The following is a 24,412-nucleotide window of genomic DNA, read 5'->3' on the forward strand; positions in this document are numbered from 1 at the left end:
TTTAAAATAAAAAGTTTCTTTAATATGTGAATAAAAGATAAAATTTTTGCTAATTAATAATTATAAAACATAATTTAAAAATTAAATATTATAAAATTATCAAATAATTGTCAAACTAGTCATTTATGATACTAATTAATTTCCTATTACGTTGGCAAAACTCTATTGACGGTGTCAGCACCTGGCGGAATCTTGCCAGAACTAAGCAAATACGTTATAGAAAACAACAGACAGACAGTCTGCGTCGCGCAAGTCAAAATTTTGATTTTCGTTTTACGTGTGGAGTGACTTTTGTGGACGTTTTTTCGTGAATTTTGGGAGGAATTCCACAGGTATAGCTTCATGATTGAAAACCTAGAATTTCTCGTTTTTCAATTACAACGTTTCCTCGGCCGTCATTCAATTTGATCGTTAAATATGCCGAGATATTTGTGAGCCCTCTTGATCGGTCCCCAAATTTCGTGGAAATAATTAAATTTTATTAAAAAAAATTATGCGTTACTTAGCTATGGCTACCTAGATTTTTGCAACCCTCAATTTTCAACGATGCGTGAGAAAATTTCCCAATTTTTAACCGGCTTGCCTGATAAAATTAGAGCACACATATAAATAAAGTGGAGAGTGACGTCAGTGGAGAACTGCAACATTCCACTCAGGGTGCTCTGCAGGTGCAATCAAGCAAATCTCCCCGTGAAAGGTCGCAAAACTTGTATGTGCCTCGTTCATTTTATTGCTGCTCGCTCATTGCTCTCCCACATTTTTTACTCCCTCCATTCGAACCCAAACTTCAAAGTTATTATTTATTTTTTAAAGAAAATATTTATTTATTTATATTTTATTTTTAGGATGAAACCTGCACTATAGTTTGAAGAGGAGAAAATTCTAATGTGACAAACGAGATTCGGACAATTTTTTGGTGCTCCTCGTAAAGTGTGTTAAAATCGGAATGGATTCGTCAGATGCGCCTCCGGAGATGGCAGATCCGCCTCCAGTGCCTCCACCAGATGAGTCCTCCGCTCCGAGCGAGGCGATGACCGCCTCCGGAGACAGTTTGCCGCCCCCGGCGGCGCCCGTCTCAAAATTGAAGCCACCGAGCAAGATTGCTCGTCCGACTTCAGGTCTGCAGAAGCCGATGGCCACAGCCAAGAGTGCCCCTGCTGGTCCGCAGGCCACTCCGCACAAGGGTCATGCCAGTTGCATACCTGCCACGCCAGTTGCTGCCACTCCTGCAAAGCTGAGTGAGTACCAGAAATAATTTACTTTAATTCACTTCCAAAGAATTAATTTAAGCAGGAAATTTTTAAATTTTATTTCAGGGACACAAAAGAAAGATTTACATTTTGGCAAATTGTTTCGTCTTAAAAAAATCCTGATTTATTAATATGATTTGCTATGTGCAAAAATTTTTTAGAATTTGAGCCCGCAAAGAATTGGTCAAATTGAGTAAAATGATAGGAAAATTTGATTAAAATTCAAAGGTATTTTTTGTACTGATGTTGTCAAAAGTAAATACATATAAGGTAAAATATGCTCAACAATCGTTTAGAAAAAACCATGGGACAATTTAATAAATTATAAAAAAAATTAAGTAATAAAATTATCCGTTATACAAATTTCACAGCTCATTAGTCATCATTTTTTATTAAAATAAATATTCTTCTTGTTAAAAAACGAAAAAATTATTTCTCTAAAATTTAGCTGATGTTTTTATTTATTTAAAATTTAAAATTTTACTTTGTCCACTTTGGTCTTACATTTTTGTAGAGTTTTCAAACCAAAACCAGCCAATAAAGAGCGCGTTATCATTTCAAGCGTTAATAAAGTGAAAAAATTCCCCATAGGATGGTTGACTTAAGTGCGAAGGTGATCCTACCGGACACCCGAGTTGATGGAGGCGGCTCACTTTGAAGTACTTCTTCTTACAATACGCACACCGCGAACATGTACCCACGATGCGTAAGGTGTCGCGTTACTTCTCTCACATTATGAGAGTCTCAGAAAATCGCAAGCCGCTGTACAATTTTTATTTTATTCTCTTTTGCTGGCGGCCTTTTGATTATTTACCATTTTACATACAACTGCACAAACACATGTTTTCGACTTGTCGTCTTGCATAAAAGATGCTTTTCTAACACTATAACAGCTTATATCAAGCAAAATGTTGCACATTATTTATCAAGATCAAAGTTCAATTGATGATATAATTTAAAATAAAGAATACCAACAAGGCTGTGTCTAAAAAAATAATCTATTTTTAACAGAAAATTATTAAATCTTAAAATCTATAAAAGTTTTTATTTTTTTATAATGACAATGAATGACAATTTCTTGTAATTTGAATTCCGAATCTAATTAATTCTCCATGGTGTGAATGTGAATTTTTATCTCCGGTCATCATTAATCTTTTTTCGTTTTATATCCAATTTTGTAAGAAGGATGTAAAAGATTGATTGATGAAAAATATAGGCTTTTAAGCCAGTAATTTAAACATGTTTACATGTAGCAAAAGTATTTCAGTGGAGCATAATATTACGCAGCGATGATACTAGAATACATTTAATTGATGATGGGCGAGCTGGGAATACGCAGATTGTTATTTAAGCTGCTCGTCACATTTGTATGATGAAAGGGCGGTGCAGGCTTTTCCATTTTGGACTCGTTCAGTTGGCGTATCAAAGATAAATGAAGACCAACCACGTCCTGAACAGCAAATCCATGACCCTGCAATACAAGCTGCGCATTTTTCTTCTGCGTATTCAATTTCAATTTGTTTCGTCAGGTAATTTTTTAGGAACAATTGCTTGTTGTAGAAGACTCGCAATTTTTGTAGAAACTCTTTCATTTTTCTAGATTTACATACTCTGTAAATTTATTCTAACACTAAGAAAGTTTTTAAGAATTTTGAAAAGATTTGAAATTCCCTTGAAAGTCATGAAAGTGAGGTAGCTTTTGCGTGGGATTTGTATACCGCAACAATTTTTTCAATGCATCCTCTGCTCTCCTTTCCATCGAGACCACTTGGCAGGGTATTCTCAAGACTGGCCAATAATTACACTACGTGTGGGCAACGCACTTATCAGGAATCGCAGAGTTAATAAATATTCCATACCAAACGTTTCAAAAGAGAGATTTTTATGCTATCTGGAAAGCTTCCAAAGTTGATACAAATTTGTAAACGCAGAGAAAAATGCCAGAAACCTTTATTTATCTTAAACTGTAAAACTGAAAATAGCAAGCTTGAGATTTATTTTTAAAAATACAGTAATTTTTTTCTAAATAATTAAGGCGGAGAGAATTAAACATTTTATTCTGCTCCTATTTTGTAAAATAAAAATTATTTTGATTCGTTGATTCTACTCCTGTATTTTAGTAAATTATTTTTAATTATTACTATGCTAAATTAGGGTGGAATGGAATGAAAGGTAGATAAATTAAAAAATTTAAATTAATTTTTAATCTAGAAATTTTTTTGGATAAAAATCCAACTTTCCAAACATACTTTCTGCAATGATCCTTCCAAAGAACTACACTGATGAAAATTGAAATATTTTTTACTTAAATTTCTTTCATTTTTTAATTAAGTACAGACTACTTTATTTGAGCCCATGCTATTAAAATTCAACTTTATCTGCTGCCATGTATCCCAACGCAAATCACGTTTCAATTAATTACACAGGTGCAAAAACGCTAATAATTAAAAATCATGCTGACACGGCTGATTTCCTGCTAATTAATGATTCAGCCGTGCCTATAAACATGAAGGCAACAGCGTCAAACAAAATTCAATTACCAGCGCTGCTCAATGAGCCTCGCGCCTTCTTTAATATTAATCGTGACATTGAATTCGCCTGTAAATTACCCGCTGTTGTCAGTCAGTCGTCGAGCATTTTTTTTACAGCTCTGAATCAATTATCTAATCGATTATTTATTTCATTATTATGCGCGTACGACGGTGGATGTGCAGTCAGGGACAATGGCCGGCTTACGAACGATCAAGTCGGTCCAAGAGTGGAGAACACGCTGGCCGTCAGTGCTCTCTTTGTTGGCCACCCAAGGTTTGCGGTTCGACTGAATTAATAAGCACGCGATAAATCTGATCCGCTGGCTCTCTTTCGCTTCGATTGCTCTCTGATCGAACGTGCCCCTTGTCAGCGGGTTTTGCCACCCAAGTATGTTTTATAATATTAATATTTTTTAACTGCAGAAAAAAAGAAGTTCACAGAGAGCCATCAAGATGTGAATCATCTTCTTGGCCAACCCAAAGTGGAAAACTCCCCAGCGCCTTTTTAGGTGCTTTGATTGCGGTCTACAATTATTTTTTGCAAATGACTTTCTTCTCATTTCGTATTCAAGTTATCCGTCTGAATTTTGGTCTCCGTGGGTTAACGATTATAAAAAAAAAGGTGGTTGTACAAATGTCAGTTTTATTGTGACTTTTTGTTTATAAGCTGAAACCACCCAAAAATAACCTTTTTTGGAAAAGTTTGTTGGATACAAATCGGCACACAATACACAATCTGTAAAAACATCTCACCAATATTTACCAAGGCCCAACTACTCGCTGCACTGCATAGGGTTGGGGGATATAATTTTTGCTCAAATATGCAAAATTAATTGTTAATTTTCCGCTATAAACGGTTTAATTTTAGGGAATCTTCTGTTTAATATCCGTGAAGATTAATATTAAAATTTTTCATGTTGCATAAAAATTTTCTAGAATTTTCTTTGTAAGTGCAAGTGTTCGCAATGCCTCATCAAATTAGCATAATTATAGGAAATGATCTAAACGATGAGCTAGTCTCAGACACTGGTCTTCACTCAAAAGTTAACCAGCACCGCAAACACACTCAAATGTGTTTCTTAAAAGACCGATAAATATTCCGTTTGATTCTCAAAATCGTTCGCAGACCGCAAAATGCAAATCAAACACGCAGAAAGAAACATCTTCTCATGACGAGAAAACAACACGTCAATCTGTTCTGATCTCGATTGCAAATATGTATGACAAGCTTTATGCAATTTTCTGTGTTGTGCGGTAAAGAGGTGTTGCAAAAAAATGTTGATTCTTTGCGCGAGATGATTCACTGCTTTTTCCGCCGCTGCCTCCGTGCAGCGGGCGTTATTAATGGAAGTCGGCAGGAGCGGTGGCGGCGCTCGATGGAAGGGTAAAGATGTGGAGACGCACGGAGAGGCGCTAATCACATCCTGCGGTGCTCAGTCCGCACAAAGACGCCAAATCAGACACACGCGCGTTTCTTTTTCGCTTATTTTGAAACGCTATGTCCTCTTATTACAGAAGGGCAGGTAATTACATTGACGGTTTGTATTTTGAACAATATCTTTTGGGAGATCAATAATAACTGGGAAAATGTTCAATTAAAATCTGCTTGTGTTGGTTGATTGTTTTTTAATGAAGAATTTTTTAATTAGAATGAAAACTCAATTATTTGAATCTTTATTTAGACTCATATAGATCTCATTTCAAAGTTACGTCTGTAAATTTAACGTTTATTTATTTATTTTTTTAATTTTTTTTTTTTATTATTAAAATAACATTTGTGCCAAAAACTAATTTTATGCTTAATGAAATTAATTTTGTTCTGAGGAATGAAAATGAACTATTGCAATTAACGACTGTAATATTATTAATTTGTTTTTAATTAACACTTAATAACCTCTAGCCCGAAATTTTTTTTTTACATTTTAATTGATTTCGAACACCTTCCCCTTTTTTTGAATGCATAGGTTTTTTCTAATTGTTTAATTTGGGATTTCGCAATTAAATTTTCTTTGATAAATTAACGCAATAAAATAAAATTTCATCCAACGACTCACTTAAAAATAAAAAAAACTAACAGTTCACTTCATTAAACCGACCAGAGCAGCCGCGCGCGCCGATTACGAGTTATTGTGCCTAGTTCGGGCGTCGCGTCTGTGCCTATATGTATCTCTTGCGTCGCACAAGTGTCCTGGCCATTTTAGGCGACTTTTACGACTCCAACTCGTCCCTCCATTAAGCGACCAAATTGACTTGTTTTTTCCAGTCTTCCTATTCGAAAAAAAATCCCTTTGGCAATAGCGCTCTCGGAAAATCCTTAATCGACCCATTATCATCTAATTAATCTCCTTCCGCGCCCCAATTTGCCTTTTAAGGGCCTGCCAAATTAAAAAAGAAAAAACGGGCGAAAGTTCATCGAGTTGATCTTTTGGCACTCGCGTACAACATGCCCTTGGTGACTCGGCAGCGTGACTCTTTATTGCGCCAAGAAATATAAAATCCTCCACCCTTGATGTGAACACACACCTTGTTCCAAAGGTGTTTATTATAGGTAGGCATTGTATTCCTTACCAGAATATAAATAAATACGAAAGGAGCTGACTGAGATCGTGCCACGCGTAATTCGAGTACATTGTTTGCAGGTGATTTAACACTCGAATTATGTCGCGGCACGCAGAGCAAGAAAATAAAATGTTTGCTTTCAACTACCGTTGGCCCGAGGACACTATTTTGCACAATTAGCGAACTGTAAATCATGCAGTTTCCAAGTAAGCCAATTTGCACAAGAAACTGATTTTTTTTTCTCCAAACGGTCTGCTTTTGCGTAACAAAACCGTCTGAATTTTAATTGCGTCATTGTTTTGAATTCGTGACCACCGTATTTGGTTTAATCAGCGTTAAAATTCACAATGGCCGTCGGATTTATTATTTAAAATCTCGTTAACTCCTGTTTTGACCAGCTTGAGGATTGACGCACGACTTTCCTCAAAAGAGTGACGAATCAAACGCCGCTCGTCGTATACATAAAAGTCGCGAAATGGCCTTTTGTGGGATTATCCTGTTCAAGAGCAGCGGTTTTGCTTCTTTATTCCCAGAAACTAGCCAACTCACTGATTCGGATTTTGCTCGGGTTTCACAGAAGCGAAACGTCAGAATGTCACTCGGAGACAACCTTTCGTCTCAAAGTCAGTTTTAGAAACGCTACAATTAATTTAATTATATGGAAGCGAATAATTAAATTGTCAAAAAATGAGGAAGAGTTCTTGCATAAAAAGGCCATGGGAGAAAAAAAAATAAAAGAATATGACGTTGGATTCTTCTTAAGAAAGAATAACATTTTTATTTTTGATTACAATTAAATGTGCGCTATTAAATTAAGTAAACTGGAGAAATTGAGCGTTCTAAAGTTTCTCATAATTTTACTCCTTAAAATAATAGATTAATTTCTTAGAATTTAATTCAGATCAGATTTAAAAAGAAAATGCATTAATGATTATTTCTCACAAAAAAAACTAAATCTTAAATTGACAAACTGCTATGAAATTTAAAAATTGTATCTTTGGTCCCTGATGTAAAAAATGGGACCATTTACAACAAAAGCGTCACACAAACAAAGCGAATTTTGACAAATTGATGTGCAGTGGGCCGACGGTAGTCACCTTGGCTGTCAGGCTGATAGTAATCCGCACTCAAAAATCAACACAATAAATTACCTCGCACACCCACAAATCAATATTATCATTTATATTGGTTCAAAATTTGAATGTAGGCCGCTGTAAAGAAATATGCTTGCGAATAGTAGAACGAATCCCACGCCGATTTTCGACATAATTTTCCCGCGACTTCCGTTAATCAGCCGCGGGAGAGCAAAATCTCAATTGCATGTCGCGAATTCGATAGCCTCTTGTGAGGTTTCCTCGGCGCCAGCCCAGCTTGATTTATCATGTCCATGCAAATTAGGTTTTAGTCTCGGATTTCGCTTAGAAAAACACGGGGAGCTGTGCGGTCGACGGAGCTGAATTAATTAAAGAAAGCTTGGACCGAATTGCGCCACTTGTTGCGGTTCGCAATTTTCATAAATAAATTTCGGATTAATTTTATGATCGCGACTTGCCGGCGGTGACTCGACAGTTTTCACGCCCGACGCATATTGTACCGCGATTTGCATAACTCGGCGCCATGCAAATTTTTGAAAACGTTGACCTTTTCGCAAATAGGAACGAGATCGGCTGAGAGAGATAATATTAATGGGCGTGTCTTGGAATTTAATTAGGTGACGATTTTCCATAAAATTCGCACTTCTCTTGTGGATTGATTTACGATCATTTCATAATTAAAGCTTTCGCAGGATTCCCACAACTCCTCTGCGTTTTACAAGCAGGTAGCTCTTCTTTTCCGTGAAGGAAACAAGTTTATTATGCAAAAAAGAAGATCTCAGTCAGCTCACGCCTAGCGCACAATTATGCTGAAACATCTCGCTACAAATCGTCAGTCCAAAGTGGACTGCTAAATTAACTGCCACAATCTCCGCAACTTTTCACATTAAACGCCCATTACACAAATGCAAATCACTGCCCTTTCCTTCAATCGTGATCTCTCTCGGACTGAAATTACCATTATTATGCTCTTTCATGACACAATTTCTGATTGAAATTTATGTTCAAAATTATATACATGAACTTATAATTTAATTTTCCTGTTTTTTTCCTTGAGGATACACAAATGATTTGAGATATTTATAAATTTGCACGAACTCTCAATTTAATTATAAGCTAATAATGATGACGATGATTCGTTAATCCTCTCTTGAAGTTAAGTGGAAAATGAGTTCTTCGTCCTTTTGCTACTTAGGAGGCAGTTTATTGCAGGCAGTTCACTCATTCCTACGTCGCAGTTTAAGTGTCAAAAAGCTGACACGTATTTGCCTTCCTTCAGGCGTGTCTCTCTTTTTTTAATCGTACGTACACGTCCTTTTTGTTTTACACCGGAGTGACAGAGCCGTAAATCCGTGGCAACAACCCAATTTTGCTCGTCGGTAGCGAAGAGTTTCTTTTTTTTATTGTTTCCATTTAAGTACGTTTCTTTTCTGCGATTTCCTGCCGGATTTTATGCTAATTTCTCTCTTAAAAAAGCAAATTGACCTTCTCTGTCTCTCACGGGAAAATCGCAGCGACAAAGAGAAGACGTTTTCTCATTAGCCAGGCGTTGCACAACTCATAAAATGTTTTGCAACCATTACCAGGATTTATAAAGGCAATTCTTGTTGCGTTCGAAGCTGGAATGCGCATCTGAAAAAGGTTTCCTTTGTGTTTGTGCACATTCCTCATCTGTATGAACTGCTACAGCTTGTGTGAGCTCAATGAATGATTCAAGACGTTCTGTGTGGTGCCTTGAAATCGCTGATAGAATTAAGCGTGAGACTTGCATTAATTATAGAGCTGAAATTGTCTAGATGAGGCCACGAAACAAAAACAATAATATTAATTAAAAATTTACTAAATTTAAATTTAATTTAGATTATTTTGTTATATATTTTTCAAAACTTATTGTTAATTTTTTTTTGAAATGTCAACATTTTAACAATAAAAAAACAATATAATAAATTTTGAAATTATTTTGATCTATTTCCTTTTCACTGTCAATTTTAGCTTTAAGATTTTGTTGCTTGATAATTTGAAAGAATTCCTCCTCATTGTTCAAAATCTATAACATCCGCCCAAAATTCTTCGCCATTCAAATCCTTATGCAAATTTAAGCAAATGCAGTATCACGCAGCGCTTTCGAACACAAACGTTGGCGAAAATTGATGGATGCTCTGTATAATTTGATCCAACCACCACGCGATCGTGCGTTCTGCAAAAGTGAGCCGTGAAATCGTTAATTCGCCCAACGTAACGTCAATAAGCAATTTTTCAAATCCGTCTGATGTTCAAACATATGCACATAGGTACATAAATAAATTTAATTTACGTTCCGATTTCGGTTTATAACGAGACAAATTTTCGCCCAAGATGATAATCTTGTCTGCGTCATTACTGCAAATAAAAAATGTGTCGGAAATAAATACCCGCGGCAAAATGCGTGTGGGCGGCGCGAAAAATACAGTGAGATTGAACGCAGCTTCTTTTGATATAATTAAAGATCCCCAGAAGCGAGGAAAAAAGACTCCTCCCTGCTCTTGATGCTCTTCTTGTAGTTGAGAATCGAAACATGTTCTCCAGCACATTAAATTCTGAATCGAGATCTTGTATTCAAAAATGAGAATACAAAACACTACTTGACAATTTCATCAGGCGATAAAATCAAAATATACATATTTCTCCGCGTGTTTCAATTTTTATTTCATTTTATCTCCAGACATTTTGATACAACTACAATAAATTGTAAAAAATCTCATTATTTTTTAATCAAATTTCATTAAATATAAAAAATCTTTATTTAAAGATTTATTTAAATCTCAATTAATGGATAATGCAAAAATTCCTTTAATTTAAATAATTTTTTGGTTGCCTTCCTTTTTTGTTAATTTTTTCATCATCTCTATTTATTGAGCTCATGAGATGATAGAGAAATAAATTTAAAATTCCCACGCACAATTTTGAGGCCCTTTAAAATTTCGGTCGAGGTGCACTTGACATTGCGGACCTTGGCCGTCGCATGTTGAAAGAGCAACAACACCTGATCCAGCGCAATCGGAAAGAAGTTTTTTGCCCATCTCGGCACGTGGGCGACACATTTGAAAAATAACTGCGTCAGCCTGACTCGCGCGCGCGACCCCACCTTTGAAACGACACACGCACTTTTATTCCAACCGAATTTTCCTTAACACCTTGGCGATGCGTGAGCCTTTTTGTTTTTCGACGCCTCCGCAATTATTCCCATTTGTCGGTGCATTTTACGACGGCCCACTGGCAGATTTATCGCCTCGCACTGACCCGCTTATGCTTTTGAAAAGTGTGTTGTTTTTTCATTTGGCGCGGTTCCTGGCTGCGCGCGACATGATAATCGTGGCCCCAAAGATCTGTTAGAATAAATATATTGACTGCGAAGATTTCAACAATTGCGAAAGCTCGGCTTTTATGGAAAAGTCATTATTGGGCAGGAAGGTTAAACTTGACGAAAATTGACCAGTTTTGTTTACTCGGTTTTTTGGGTTTAAATCTTAAAAAATATTTCTAGAAACAAATAAAATTTAACATAACATAAATTATAAGGTATTTTAAATAATTTATTCTAGATGTTACAAATCTTCACGATATAAATTAAAACTATTTAAAAGGAATGAAAAATAGTTTTTTCTTACAAGCTTGGCATTAATTTGTACAATGAATTGCAAACTTTGTTTTGCCTGATTAAAAAACTTATTTTTTCACCAACTTTCCAAATACTCCAATACATTAAATAAATCAGAGTGAATCTTGTTCTGTTTATTAAATTAAAGTGGAACAATTTGCACTTGGTTGGAAAACAAACAATTTCAAAGGGCCTTATTATATTTAATATTTAACAAATCTGCGATATTTGACCAATTCCGACGGGTTTAAACATCATTTTATAAATTCTATCAATGCACAAACCACTTTTCTTGGCTTCTAAATTTAGACAACCAAATCTTTGCCAAAATGTTATCCTTTCCTCTGTTATCAAAATTGTTTTACAGCGTCACATCGTAAAACTCAAGAAAAACTGCGATTTCTACGACGAATCTCTTCTCATATCTAATCCAGGCACTTTATGGCTCTTGAGATACCAAAAGCCCTTTCGGCTCCGAAGAGAATAAAAATCGAACAATAAAAGTAGCTTGTAGTTCATAAAAGTTAGCGTTACATTTCGCGTGGGACTTGTCCCTTTCGGCTTCCCTTTTGTGATTTACTTTGTCGTAAAGAATCTGTCGTACCGTTTTCGTGATTTCACAGCAATCGTGACCGCCCAACAAACTCTTTGCTCTTTTCCGAGCCGAGAGAGATTTATCGCCACTTCTCATTACAGAAAATTAAAAATGTCCGCCATGCTCGTGTATAATTAAAAAAGGAAATTCAATCCAGAAGCGTCCGTCTCACATTTTCAATTTTCCTCGGTCGCCCACTCGTGGCGAAAAATAATTAACCGAGAGACAAAAACCGGATTCATAAAATGCGCCGTTGCGAAATTTCTTCCACTCGACCTTCCGAGCTAGGATTTATAGATAGCGGAACCCCTTATTTTGATCCAACCCATTCACTTGCATCGCTCATATAATTATTATTGCAACTTTTTCTCTTCATCACCCACTTCTTGCTTGTCGCCTTCTTCTCTGCACCACTCGCTTTTGCCGTGTTTCTTTTTTCTGTGTTTACCTATTTATGCACCTGCGCACGCTTGTTATTTATTGCGTTCTTGCTCGCCCGCGATGCATGTGTTGCAGTGACCGCAAGTGACGTGACCTTTGGCAGACCTGAGGACCCCACCTCGAAAATGAGGCTCGCAGGTAAAGATGGAAGGTGGCCCTGACCTTGCTTCTCACAATCACAGTGGCACCAGAAACATACTAATGAGCGTGGAAATAACGTAATTAATCCACTAATTAAGGCTTTATCTTAATTGATACGTTTCGAGATTTTCATTCGAGGCGAAGAACCGTGAAATTACTCTCGGCCAAATGGCCTTAGATTATAAACATTTTAAAACTGCTTAAAAAAGCAATTAATGACATTTTTTAATATATTAATTTATATATTATATTTTACTTTATTTCATTTTATTTATATATTTTTATTTTCAACTTAAATTAAAAGGAATAATTTCAAATCATAAAAATATTTTTTTTAATTGAATTTTCAAAAAAAATTAATGAAATTTTTTGTGTTGCTTAATATTTTCATTTAATTTGAGTTTAGAATTAAAATTGTAAAATCTATTGTAGTAAATGTATGCCTCTCTCACTAAGCAAATTATGTAGGTTGAGGCAAAATAACTCTAGCTGCCGTTGAACACGACGGGAGACTGCAATAAAATTACAGCCATTCGTATAAAGATAAAGCCAATTAATGAATTAAATAATTGACACCGCTCGTAAAACTCTAATAACAATAATTCATCCTGCTGTCCCCTGCTAATCCCGCACCCGACTTTTCAGTTCTCGAATAACCCACGACAATAATGCGATTAACCAACTTGCCAACAGGTAGGTACAAAGCAACTAATGTTTATTAATGCTCGCGTCTATTATGAATGAAACCTGAGAAAAGCAAGTTCCGTGGGCGATTCCAGATTGAAATCTTGCGAGTTGCACATAATAATCACGAACTTGAAAGCACATTGAGATATCATCAGATTAAAATAATAATTCAATTACATAAAAAAAACGTGAGTGCAGCTTTTCCAATAATAGACGCGCGGTTATGGGCGCGGTGCATGACTGGTCGCTTTTCTGCTTATTCGCCTAAAATGAAATGGTAAATCACGCCTTGAGCGCACTTTCAGTGACTCATCGTGATTTTCTTTGTTCTGTGCGATCCGCCTTAAGCTTTTGCAGAAGCAGATTTCTGGAGTGATTTATTTAAAAAAAGTTACACAAATAAATTTCCATCCAAAATTTGATGGACAGCTGCCAAATTTGAAAATAAACAACCACCAATTATCTACTCATTAGCGTCTATTCAGAATTATATCTGCCTCTGCTAACAAATGCATTCGTTTTTGGTGTTGGCTTGAAAGTTTTTTTTCTGGCTGTCTCGTTTGTAATGGTGCTGTCCTGCGTGATTTCTTTAGACGTGGCTGAGGGTCATGAGGACGACTGCATTTCGCACAATTACGCCGACTTGATGATGCACGGGCGCCGCGGTAGCGATGATATCTTTGGCCGCCGCAGATCCTCCAGTAAGCAGAAAAACAGAACAGAGATTCCGCTGCTTCATATTTCATCAAACCATAACTTGCACTTTACACAAAAAGAATCGATTTCAAAAAATACTTATTTATGTTGATTTTAGAATAGGTTTTCACGTTTGTTTTCCACGAATTTTATTGCATGTGGCATGTTGGTAGATCACTCTCTTTAGTTTTTCTCTGTTTGTTTGTGTGGAAAAACAGACGGCAGCATCGAATCTTGGGAAAACGCAAGGCGCCTCAGCGAAGCCGGAGTAAGGAGGACTTCAGGTAATTTTTTTCATGTTTGCCCCAGAATTTGTTGTGATTTCAATAATTTTCCAAATAGCAAGCACCTAGTTTTGGGAAATTAGCATGTCTCTTGAATAGATTTTAGAACTCTTGCACGTGTGCACAATTTCTGTTTTCACCATTTTTTTTTTTTTTTTTTTTTTTAAATTCAGTTTTTTATTTTTGCATGGGAAAGAATTTGTTGACCCCACTCTCGAGAGGTGCGTCACTGCGGAAATATTATTATTGTTTTTCACACCTCAGGGAGTGAATGAAAGTGGAGTGCACTTCTCTCGAGAGATCTCTCGTGCCCTTGTTAGGAATCCGCTGCGTACTTTTATCACACAGCAAACATGAGCCGCGCGTGTTTGTTTGAACGAAAATTATATAATTACGTGCGGCCCGGCGCGCCTTATTTGGCTAAACACCCAACGCTTCTACCTTTTGTTTACAATTTATTACTCACCGCGGAATGTTAACTAGGTCCTTGTTACAACGACACAAAATTTGAAATAAATTTAATAATGAACCCACCCAGAAAAAATTCCCAAATTACCCTAAAACTTTGAGCAGGAAAAATCCTAAACTTTCATTATTATTCAAGGAAGTCAGGATTAAATAATGCAAATAAGTTGATTAATTTATAGAATTTTATTTTGCTTTTATAATTCTTTTCAGTTTGTAATTTTTAAGAATTTCAATTTTAATTCATAAATATTTTGATTAATTTCTTTATAAAATTAAAAATTTAAGTATTTATTTTAGTTACGCAATAACTTGATTTCTTTAAAACTAATTGTAAGAAAAACTGTAACAATTCTTAGAGGTTCTGAAAATTGTTTTGTTCATTCCGTCAAATCAAGTCCAATATCACAACCAATGCCACTTCAAATAATAATATTTTGATTCAAAAAAGCTCGCCTTTATTATGACAACCTTGCCAAAATGCGTGCTATTGTGCATTTCCGCAGATGCGAGTGTGGTGCTGACCGAAGACACTGACAGCTTCATCATCGGCAACCGCGTGTGGGTGGGTGGCACCAAACCTGGCCAGATCGCCTTTATCGGAGAAACGCAGTTCGCCCCCGGAGAGTGGGCCGGCGTGGTGCTCGACGACCCCTCAGGTACATATCGAGCGGAGCAAAAAGTTGGCAGAGAGTTTTAAGAGATGAGGTCAATCCGCAGGCAAAAATGACGGTTCCGTGGGTGGAATTCGCTACTTCCAGTGCGAGGCTAAGCGAGGAGTCTTTTCGCGCCTCACCAGGCTGACCAGAGAGCCGCTCGACGGCGCCCAAAGGGTTGACGCCACCCCTGCCTACCGCCGCACCTCGGCCATTTCGCCCACAAGCAGCATCCGTCGATCGCCCACCCCCTCCCTTGGTATGCCGTGGAGGCCCTAATCTCAATAATTAATAATTCAATTCAAATAAATCCTCAGACTCAAAAATTGATTCAAATTTTAAAATGCAAAAAATTTCTTGTAAAAAAAGGTTTTATTATAATGGACTGGGAAAAGAAGTCTCATTGATGTATTTTAATTTGCTCCCAAATTAATTATGTTGATGGATTTTATTCTGATTGAAATAATGCAAGACTAAAAATTAAGTAAATGAAGACTATTAGATTAATGGGCTCTTTAATACATTTCAAAATTTGGGAGCCAATTTCAGCCTTTATAATTAACTTTTATTTTCCATAGTTTTTTATCACTATAAAACTGTTAAATGTCTAAAAATATTTATTTAGTACAAATTTTGTTTAAAAAAACAGTCAGTCTTCTTTAAAATCCCGTTCAGTGTTACATATCAGTTCATGAAATAAATGAAAATACCCTTAATTTTTATTTACTTCTATCAATTCGGGGGGGGGGGGGGGATGAGTTTTTAAATACAACTCGACTCCATTGACTAAAATTAAGAAATTAAGGCTTCAAAAGTTTCTTTTTTTAAAGGACTTCTTCACCTTTTGAACTTCTAATTTTGAAACACATCCGTATTTCTTCAGAAACAAAATCAATTTTTAAGTCTGAGCTGTAGTCGTAGTCCGCGTTTAATGACTCCCCGTCCTCAAATTAACCTCCAAACTAATCGCATCCATACAGATGGCAGCATGATTTCCAATGTTTCCAACGTCAACTTCCAAATCGGCGACCGAGTCATTGTCAAATCGCAACAAGGATCCAAGCTGGGACACCTGAAATTCATGGGCACCACGGAATTCGCCACCGGCGAGTGGGCCGGAGTCGAACTGGACGAGCCCCTTGGCAAAAATGACGGAGCCGTCGGAGGCAAAAGGTCGACACTGTTTTAACCAAAAATATTCCAGATTCAAAAATTGTCAAATTTTCTTTAGATATTTTGAGTGCCGTCCGAAGCACGGTCTGTTTGCCCCTCTGCACAAAATCTCACTGTCCCCGTCGAGCAGACGTCTTTCCGCCGCCAACTGCATGGTCCACCGAGGCTCGACCTCGTCCCAGGTGGCAGCCACAATGCGTAGACAAAACTCGCGCGAAAGCCTCACGTCCAGCGTCGCCTCCTCCAGAGTCTCGATGACCCCCTCGACCAGGGTAAAGCTCGGAATCACATCTCTGGGCACTGTAAAGGTATGAGTAGCTGCACATTCGAATCAGGCCAAAAATATGTTTACTGAAAAAAGGAAAATTACAAAGAGAGAAAAACTTTAAAAAGATAAGTGCAGTACTCGTACCATGAGGAATACTTCATTAACAAAGAGCATGGCGTTATTTTTATTAAAATTTTATTTTTATATACATGAAAATTTTGTTTTTGATGTTTTCAATCCTGATGTATTTGAATTGCACTTTAACTTTCAATGATTTTAATAGCATTCTATTTAATGTGCTGTCCTCTCAATCTTTTTAACAGTTTTGGCTGTTTTGAGTTTGATTCTAACTACCCCTTTTTACTAATAGATGATTTTCTTTTCATTCAAAATTTATCGTACCAATGATAATTTTCAGAAACCAACTTCAATGGCTCGTCCAGGAATGACGTCTCTGAGTTCCCTCCAGGTATGCTAAAAATCCTCAACAAAATCATTCCAATGCTGCTGTTTTTTTAATTAAATATTCACATGTTTTTAATAACTTTTGCACTATGCATTAACTCTACTTTATTATTGCCTAATCAGCCTATTAACTATTCCATATTTTTTGTAATATGCGAAGGTAGCCTGTTTTGTACAAACTAATACTGTAAACAAAAGGTATATTTTATTTATGCATTCTATTTTTAAATGTTATTAAATTATGTTGTGTAATCTATTTTATTGTAATGTTGGTGAATAAAGAACTGGAAATATATTGATACTGCGTACAAGTTTCTTTGTCCCCTTGGTATGAAAAATTGAATAGAAATTGAGAGTCGGAGGTAAATAAAGAATATAAATATGCATAAAGAAAAACGAAATTTGCTGTTGCTTTATTTTCGCTTCCTGTAGAAAAAACTGTAAAAAAAGGCTTTGTTTTTTAGTGTAATATACAAATAATAAAAAGTTTATGATAAATCCGTTAATTAAGATTCACTATGGTTGTTTTTTTATTTGTACACATTGTTACAACAAATTGTTTTCATTCAATTGTTGAAAAAAAATTATGTTAATAAGGTACTGATTTAAGTTTCAAGAAAAGTGATATTTTGATGAGGTCAATGCGTATAATTTGGCTATTAAATTTGCAGTTATAATATGTTACTCAAAATTTTAAATTAGAATTTATATTTGATTGTTAAATAAGCCATCGATTATTACGCTTTGTTGAAGATCTTACTTGAAAAATGTAGTTTACCATGCTGTATTATTTGCATGCTTTTCCAACCTTGTTCATGCAATAAATTTTATTGATCGACAATTATTTCATCGCGAAATATGTTATTTAAAACTTAAATCCAGTTTTGAAATATAGCTCTGATTTGTCGTTAAGTGCAATTTCTTGTTACTTGAGATTAAAAAAACAGCAGCATTGGTAGATTAGCGCTTCACCTAAGCTTACACTTACTTTATCTAAACTGCAATTACTTCACTTCACAGGAGCAAGTCAAAGCCAAAGACAAATATATTGAGCAGCTATTAAAGGAGAGAGACTTGGAGCGCGCCGAGGTCACGAGAGCGGCAAATCAAGCAGACGAGGCGGAGCACAAGCACAAAACGCTGCTACAGGAACTGGAAAAGGTCTCTTGTTTTTATTTTTACCCATTGAAATTAATTTACTTTAAAATCTGCAGCACCAAACAAAGGCTGCTAATGATGCCAAAGAATTGCAACAAGCGCTGGAGAAGCTCAAAAGCGAAAAGGAGGAACTTCTTTCGCAACTGGAAGAAGCTCAATTCAGATTTGCTGAGGAGAGCATCAACCGAGCTGATATTGAGGTATTGAACATTTCTACGAAACCAAAATAAATCAGTTATAATTTTTTTTTCAAATCACAAATTATTCATAGTTCATCGATGTTCACATTTAATATTTATTTGCTTTCAAGTATCGCGCTTTTCCATAATTTTTAGCTTCATTTAAAATGGGTTATGTTTTGTGAAACTGGAAAGGTGCACAATTTGCTTTTTAGAATTTGCATTAACACACAAATTTCCATTTTTCAAATTTCAGAAAGTCAAACACGACCAGGAAGTGAGTATTTTTTGCAGCCATATTGATCGCTAACAATCACTAATCTAATGATCTAGCTTTTGGTGTTGGTTTTTATTCAAATTTAATATTTTTTTTTCAACTGCCCCAAAAGTAGCATAGACATCAAATCTAACTGTACTAATATGCTTTTACAAAAATATTTGGTTGAAAAGTAGTTAGAATGGCTTAATACAATAATTTAGTAATAATAATATTTACTGAGCTTTCAATTCCCCCAAACCCTAAATAGAAGAAAATATTAAAATATGGTTTTGGTTAATTGTTGATTTGCATTGTGATTTTGTTATTTTTGGTGTTAGACATGTTACAAAATAAAATTTTCTAACGTTTTTCTATGTTTATATTTCTTGAAGGCTAGTGAAAAAATTCAGCAGGGACGAGTGTCCCAACTTGAGCAGCAACTTGCAGAAGAGAGAGAACGGGCCGAACGTTTAGAAAAAGATTCGAACCGGTGTTTTGAGGCAGAGGAACAACTGGCCCTTGCCAAGGAGGAACTTGACCTCCTCCGATCTGAGCTGGCAAAAACTCAGGTCCAAGTGACAAAACTGTCCGACCAGAAGTTTTCCGAGGAGCATGACAAGCAAATTGAGAAGGACACGCTGCAGATGGAACTCGACTCATTAAAGATGTTGCTCGAAACAAAAGAATCGCTCTTTGCCAAACAGACGGAAGACAAAGATACCCAAATTGCAGAGGCGCAGAAGAAAATCGCCGATACAGAGACTCAAGTCAAGCAGCTCCAAAGTGAGGTGGAAGGTCTCTTGGGCCAAATCAACCAAGCAGATGAAAAACTGAGGTTGAATGACGATAGCATAAACAAGGAAAAAAAACTGGTCGAGGATCAAAACGCAGCACTCAAAGAAAGGGACACAAAAATTGCAGAGCTGACTTCACAGATTAATGAAGAAACGGAGCTCAGCAAGAAGTTGAAAGATAATTTAGAAGCTGCTTTGAAAGATGTCGAAAAGTCCAAGGGTGAAAGTGAACTAAAAGCGGGAGAAGTGGAAAAATCTCAAACAGAATTGAAGAGTGCCTTGCATAAATTAGAGGATGCAAATAAAACTGTAACTCAGCGTGAAAATGAACTTGCACAAATGAAAAAAGAACTCGAGTTGGCTCAGTTAGGCGCCCAAGACACTGGCACCCAGGTCACGTCTATCAAAGCCCTTCTCAGTGACCGAGAAAAGGAGGTGATTTGCTTAAAATCGCAGCTGGAAGAAATGAGCAAATCTCTGAAGGAACAAGAAAATTCTGCTATTCAACTGAATTCTCAAGTTACGAGTTTATCAAAGAATGCAGAAGAAATCACTGCACAACTGGAAACCACAACCACCTCATTGCAAAAGAGAAACAAAGAATTTGAAGAGCTCACAGGCGAGTCTGAAAAATTAAAAGCGGCACTTCTGGAGGCTAAGAAGAACTTTAATGAGGCGACTTCGGAACTGAAAACAAGGAATAGCGAGTTGGCCTTGTTGAATGGGGAACTTGAAAAACAAAAGGGCGAGACCACGAAACTCCAAGCTGAACTGAAAGGTAAATTTATTTTATGAAATTTAAAGACATTTTTTTTCTAATTTACTGTAATTTTATTGTTAGATGCTCAGGAAAAACTTAAGGAGCAGGAGGAGTTATCAGCAAAGCAAGGAAAATCATTGCAAGATATTCAATTAGAATTGGGTGATGTTCAGAGGAAACTCCAATTTGCGGAGGATCATGGCAACCAATTGACCGAGCAGAAGCAAAAATTGGTAAATATATCAAATTTAATATAATTTCATTCTTTTATTTTAGTGTTTTTAAAAGGAATCGGACATTGCCAATTTAATGAACAGTTCAAGCGACTCATCTGCTCAACTGTCAAAACTTAACTCTGATCTGCGAGAGCGTGAAAAGGAGCGGGATGAGTTGCGCAAAAAACTAGCCCAGGCCGAGCAGGACGCAGCCATGGTGCAGCAAAAGTTGGACCAGACAATAACTTCATATGAGCAGCAGAAGGAGCACGAGTTGGCCGAGCACACTGTAAAAGTTCAAAAATTGGAAATGGAACTATCAGGCAGCAATAAAAAATTGGAAGAAGAAGCAAACTCCGCCAAAGAAGCTAAAAACAAACTGAATGCAGAGTTGATGGAGCTGAACAAAAAGCTCACAGAAGTTGAAAGCTCAAAAGTTGAATGTGTCCAGAAACTGGAAAAAGATTTGTCATCCGCTCAAGAGAAGATTGGTGCCTTGAATGCTGAGAACGAGGCTCTGAAAACTAAGAGCAAAGAGCTGAAGAAGAATTCTGAGGAAACTGAGCAGAAGCTGAAACAAAAAATTTTGGAAACGGAAAGACAAATAACGAGCCTGAAGAGTGACAAAGAAATTCTGCAGCATGACCTGAAGGCTAAAAATGAAGACGCTGAGAACATGAAAAGTCAAATATCGCAGCTCCAGGAAAATCTGAAAGCCAGTCAGAGTGATTTGGGCAAAAACTTAGCAGAAGCACAAAAATCTCTGTCAGAAGTGCAATCGCAAAAAGCTCAATTAGAGGTAAGGAATAATTTCAGAATTTTACTATAAAATATAAAAAAAACTTTAATTCAGGAACATATCAAAACTTTGGAGGAGAAGACTGCACAGGGTGAGCGTGCAAGCAAAGAGTTGGCGGAAAAACTGGAAGAAGCAGAAAAGGGAAGCAAAATTTTGGAGGGTAAATTGGCAGCTGTAGCAGAAAATGATGCCTTGGCCAAGTCTGCAAATCAGAAGTTGGAGGAGCACCTCAAAGAGTTGGAGTTGAAGAATAAGCAGTTGTCTGACGATTCCTCGGCTCTGAATGAAAAGATTGTGGCACTCAATGTTCAGTTGCAAGAAACCGTATCATCGCGGCAGCAATTTGAGCAAAACTTAATGCAAAAATCGGAGCAGCTTTCAGTGACAGTAATAAATTATAAATTGTTTTAACTGCTTTGTTAGGAAAAAATTTATATCCATTCAGGAAACTAATCTGAAGAGTGCACTTGAGACCAAGTCGCAGAGTTACGAGAAGCAGTTGGCCGAGCTGAAAACTGAGAAAGAAGCACTGGAAAGGAAATCTCAAGAAACAGTCACAAAGCTCCAGAAAGAAATTCAGGAAGCAAAGGTATGACCAATAAATATTTAAATCTGGTAAAAATATCAGCACTAATTTTATTGCAGGAAACTATCGCCCGACTTGGCTCATCTTCTGAAAGTGCAAGTGCAGAAAAGGAAAAATTAATTTCCTCGCTGAAAGAGGAGATCGGAAATGTTTCTGCTCAAGTGGATGCTCTGGGAAAAGAAAAATCACAGGTTTTTAAATTGTGTTATTTACTGCTCACTTTGCTAACATTTATAATGCAGAGGGAGAGCGAAGTCGCAGCTTTGAAACAGCAGCTCGCTGCTAGTGAGAAACTAAAATCTGAGGTTGAAAGTCTGAACAAAACGACCGCTGAAAAATTATCTAAGGAGATAGCAGACCTCAACGCCCAAAAAACTGCAGAACGAGAGCAGCTCACAAGGTTAGTAACAATAATTTTAATTTTGTACAGAATTAAAAAAAATGTTTAATTAGTGACCTGGAGCAGCTGCGTGTTGATGCAGAGGAGAAAACAAGTGGAGTTCAGCAGAAACTGAATGAGGCTTTGGCGCAAATTGCGAAGAAGGACAGTGAGCTAAAGCAGAAACTTGAAGAAGTAATTTTTAATGAGCTCCCTAAGAGAAAAGCTAAAAAAAATTGCCTTCAGATTGAGAACTTAAAGAAATCTGCAGCAGCCACTGGTCAAAATAATAAGCAGCTGGAGTCCTTGCAGAGAGACAAGGTTAATCTTGACTTGAGAGTGGCGCAGCTCGAAAGCCAAAATAAGAACTTGCAACAAACTGTTGAGGCTCAAGCAAATATCAACAATAATTTAGGTAAAGCCAGCCTAAAATACATTTATTTAAAAATAACGAAAGTGTCACTTATTAGATCCTGCCTCGAAGCAAGCATTAGAAGAACGAGAAACTGCTCAAGGCCAGATCAACTTCCTGAACTCAGTAATTGTTGACCTGAAGGCTAAGAATGATAAATTAAAGGCGCATGTGGAGTTTCTTGAAATGGGCATTGACCCTGAAGACGTTGCCGATTTACAAAGGTTGATATTTAAAATATTTCAGAGACAAAAATTAATAACGAATTTTATTACTTAGGAGAAATGTTAAACCCAATGCACCTGCCCCACGCTTGTATTGTGATATTTGTGAAATGTTCGACCAGCACGAAACCGAAGACTGCCCTAAGCAACAGGGAGATGATTCACCCCCAGCCACTCCAAGAGAAGAGAGGAAAAAGAAAGAGGTAGTCGAGCGCCCGTACTGTGACAAATGCGAAGGTATTTTTAATTCTGAACATTCTATTTATCTTCAAGTAATGCTATTTTTAGTTGAATCAGTTAGTGACATGAATTGGTAAATTCCTCGTGTCTCTTAAGAATTTTTATTATTAAAGATCCTTTAAATAACAATGGATAAATGTTTCAGTGTTTGGACATTCAACGGAGGATTGCGACTATGACGAGACATACTAAATCGCCACACTCATGCCGTAATAATTTATCATAATGATATTGTAACACAAGCAGCTATTATGGAGCTATGTATTTTTACATTTGAATGTTCGTCACAAAAATATTTATTGGCTGTAACTGAACTGCAGACCATCTCCGAGAACACCAATGCTACAAATTTACTCTAGAGTCGTAGTCCTATGACGGAGTTAATTTTGAAACGTTCATAATCTATGATCAATCATTATCCCAGCACTGTCTTATTTTATTACAGCAAAAATTCAAATAATGGAGAGTTTATCGCATTCTAGTTGTTAATTTCAATCACTCGTAACCAATGATATTACTACTGAGAGATGACGGGTGCCAATGTCTTTCATAACTACGCTGAATATTAATTATTTGCAATAGTAACAATGCCTAAGTGTGATTATAGACCCAATGAAATAATGTATGAGATTTCTTTAAACTCATCAAAAAAAATGTACCATTTATTACCTTAAAATAAAAATTCACAAGTCATGACATCAAATTCTGCTTGAAGTTTTAGTCAATTCCCTCCTTCCTTTCTTTGATGGCGTCCTAAATTTAGAGCATAAATAAATGAGATAATGAATGATTAAATTATCAACCTTGAATCTCTCTTCAAAAAGTGAAAGTTCGGCCAGTAAGTCGGTGATAGCGTGCATCATAGCATCTTGAGGGGTATAGTCTGACGTGGTTTGGATCCTCAAAATGAATTTGTGCTCCAGAGGGTGGGGAACTTTGTAGCCGGCAAAGAGCACGTTCGGGTCCTTCAAGAGTTGGCTGTAAAGAAAAGAAAATTTTATACAAATTTTGGATCATTTATAATAAAAATCATACTTTCTGATCAAGTTTCCGAGAGTGTGGTCTTCTTTGTTAATTGTGAAGATTGCTGCGTTGGGAACTTTCGTGTCTTGCTCCTTGACGATTCTAGAACAAAAATATAAATTTAATTTTCTGTGCTGTGCTGAGTAAGCCTGTTGGAAATGCAATGCAAGGATTAAAACCAAAATTAAACTCACTTTTTTTCTCCTTCAAAGAGAAGGAATGATTCGAATGTCGGTGGAGCATTCATTTTTTATGATTCGAAAGGAAAAATTTGTGTCTGGGTAGCTGAAAATTGAGAAAAACCTATCAAAAAGCAGGAATTTCAACTTTTCTGATCGGTGTTTCCATCCAGCTACGCCCCCAAACATTGGGAAAATTTCACGTGTACCACACAAGTAAGTGACGTCATTAGCTGACTTGATAAAAGTATTCGGAAGTTTGT

The 24,412-nt window shown here is 36.5% G+C and overlaps 2 protein-coding genes across 18 annotated transcripts; one reads left to right on the forward strand and one right to left on the reverse strand.

Moving 5' to 3' along the window:
- The first annotated feature begins 209 nt into the window (after positions 1-209).
- Positions 210-23,644, forward strand: LOC132201713 (restin homolog). 17 transcript variants are annotated; one of them, XM_059628093.1, is made up of 25 exons: positions 210-332; positions 846-1,238; positions 12,183-12,245; positions 13,529-13,636; positions 13,850-13,915; positions 14,887-15,039; positions 15,101-15,295; positions 16,017-16,209; positions 16,268-16,517; positions 16,896-16,946; positions 17,963-18,103; positions 18,157-18,300; positions 18,536-18,556; positions 18,931-20,110; positions 20,174-20,325; positions 20,381-21,106; positions 21,161-21,493; positions 21,552-21,695; positions 21,752-21,883; positions 21,935-22,092; positions 22,146-22,266; positions 22,318-22,486; positions 22,542-22,707; positions 22,763-22,944; positions 23,093-23,644. In XM_059628093.1, the coding sequence occupies exons 2-25, from the start codon at positions 947-949 to the stop codon at positions 23,137-23,139; spliced, it is 5,187 nt and encodes a 1,728-aa protein (XP_059484076.1). In that variant the 5' UTR covers positions 210-332; positions 846-946; the 3' UTR covers positions 23,140-23,644. The 17 variants fall into 17 exon arrangements, with proteins under 17 accessions (XP_059484076.1, XP_059484078.1, XP_059484077.1 ...); XM_059628095.1 differs by having other exon boundaries at positions 16,268-16,481; XM_059628094.1 differs by lacking the exon at positions 18,536-18,556.
- Positions 23,578-24,351, reverse strand: LOC132201716 (DNA-directed RNA polymerase II subunit RPB11). The gene is made up of 4 exons (XM_059628112.1): positions 24,165-24,351; positions 23,983-24,072; positions 23,751-23,925; positions 23,578-23,700 (listed from the first exon to the last, which is right to left on the reverse strand). Exons 1-4 carry the CDS (start codon positions 24,215-24,217, stop codon positions 23,665-23,667), a joined length of 354 nt encoding a protein of 117 aa, XP_059484095.1. The 5' UTR covers positions 24,218-24,351; the 3' UTR covers positions 23,578-23,664.
- Between the last annotated feature and the right edge of the window lie 61 nt (positions 24,352-24,412).

This window comes from Neocloeon triangulifer, unplaced genomic scaffold, assembly GCF_031216515.1.
Source record: "Neocloeon triangulifer isolate White Clay Creek 2 clone unplaced genomic scaffold, ASM3121651v1 ptg000014l, whole genome shotgun sequence".
NCBI lineage: Eukaryota > Metazoa > Arthropoda > Insecta > Ephemeroptera > Baetidae > Neocloeon > Neocloeon triangulifer.

What these genes read in the sequence shown, in the direction of transcription:
- LOC132201713 (XM_059628093.1), top strand. Translation starts at nt 947, where the DNA reads ATGGATTCGTCAGATGCGCCTCCGGAGATGGCAGATCCGCCTCCAGTG. An exon ending in TGCCACTCCTGCAAAGCTGA is followed by an intron (nt 1,239 to 12,182) that starts GTGAGTACCAGA and finishes CATGTGTTGCAG; the next exon opens with TGACCGCAAGTGACGTGACC. An exon ending in TAAAGCAGAAACTTGAAGAA is followed by an intron (nt 22,267 to 22,317) that starts GTAATTTTTAAT and finishes AATTGCCTTCAG; the next exon opens with ATTGAGAACTTAAAGAAATC.
- LOC132201716 (XM_059628112.1), bottom strand. Translation starts at nt 24,217, where the DNA reads ATGAATGCTCCACCGACATTCGAATCATTCCTTCTCTTTGAAGGAGAA. An exon ending in CTCTTTGAAGGAGAAAAAAA is followed by an intron (nt 24,073 to 24,164) that starts GTGAGTTTAATT and finishes TTTTTGTTCTAG; the next exon opens with AATCGTCAAGGAGCAAGACA. An exon ending in TTTTTGAAGAGAGATTCAAG is followed by an intron (nt 23,701 to 23,750) that starts GTTGATAATTTA and finishes CTCTAAATTTAG; the next exon opens with GACGCCATCAAAGAAAGGAA.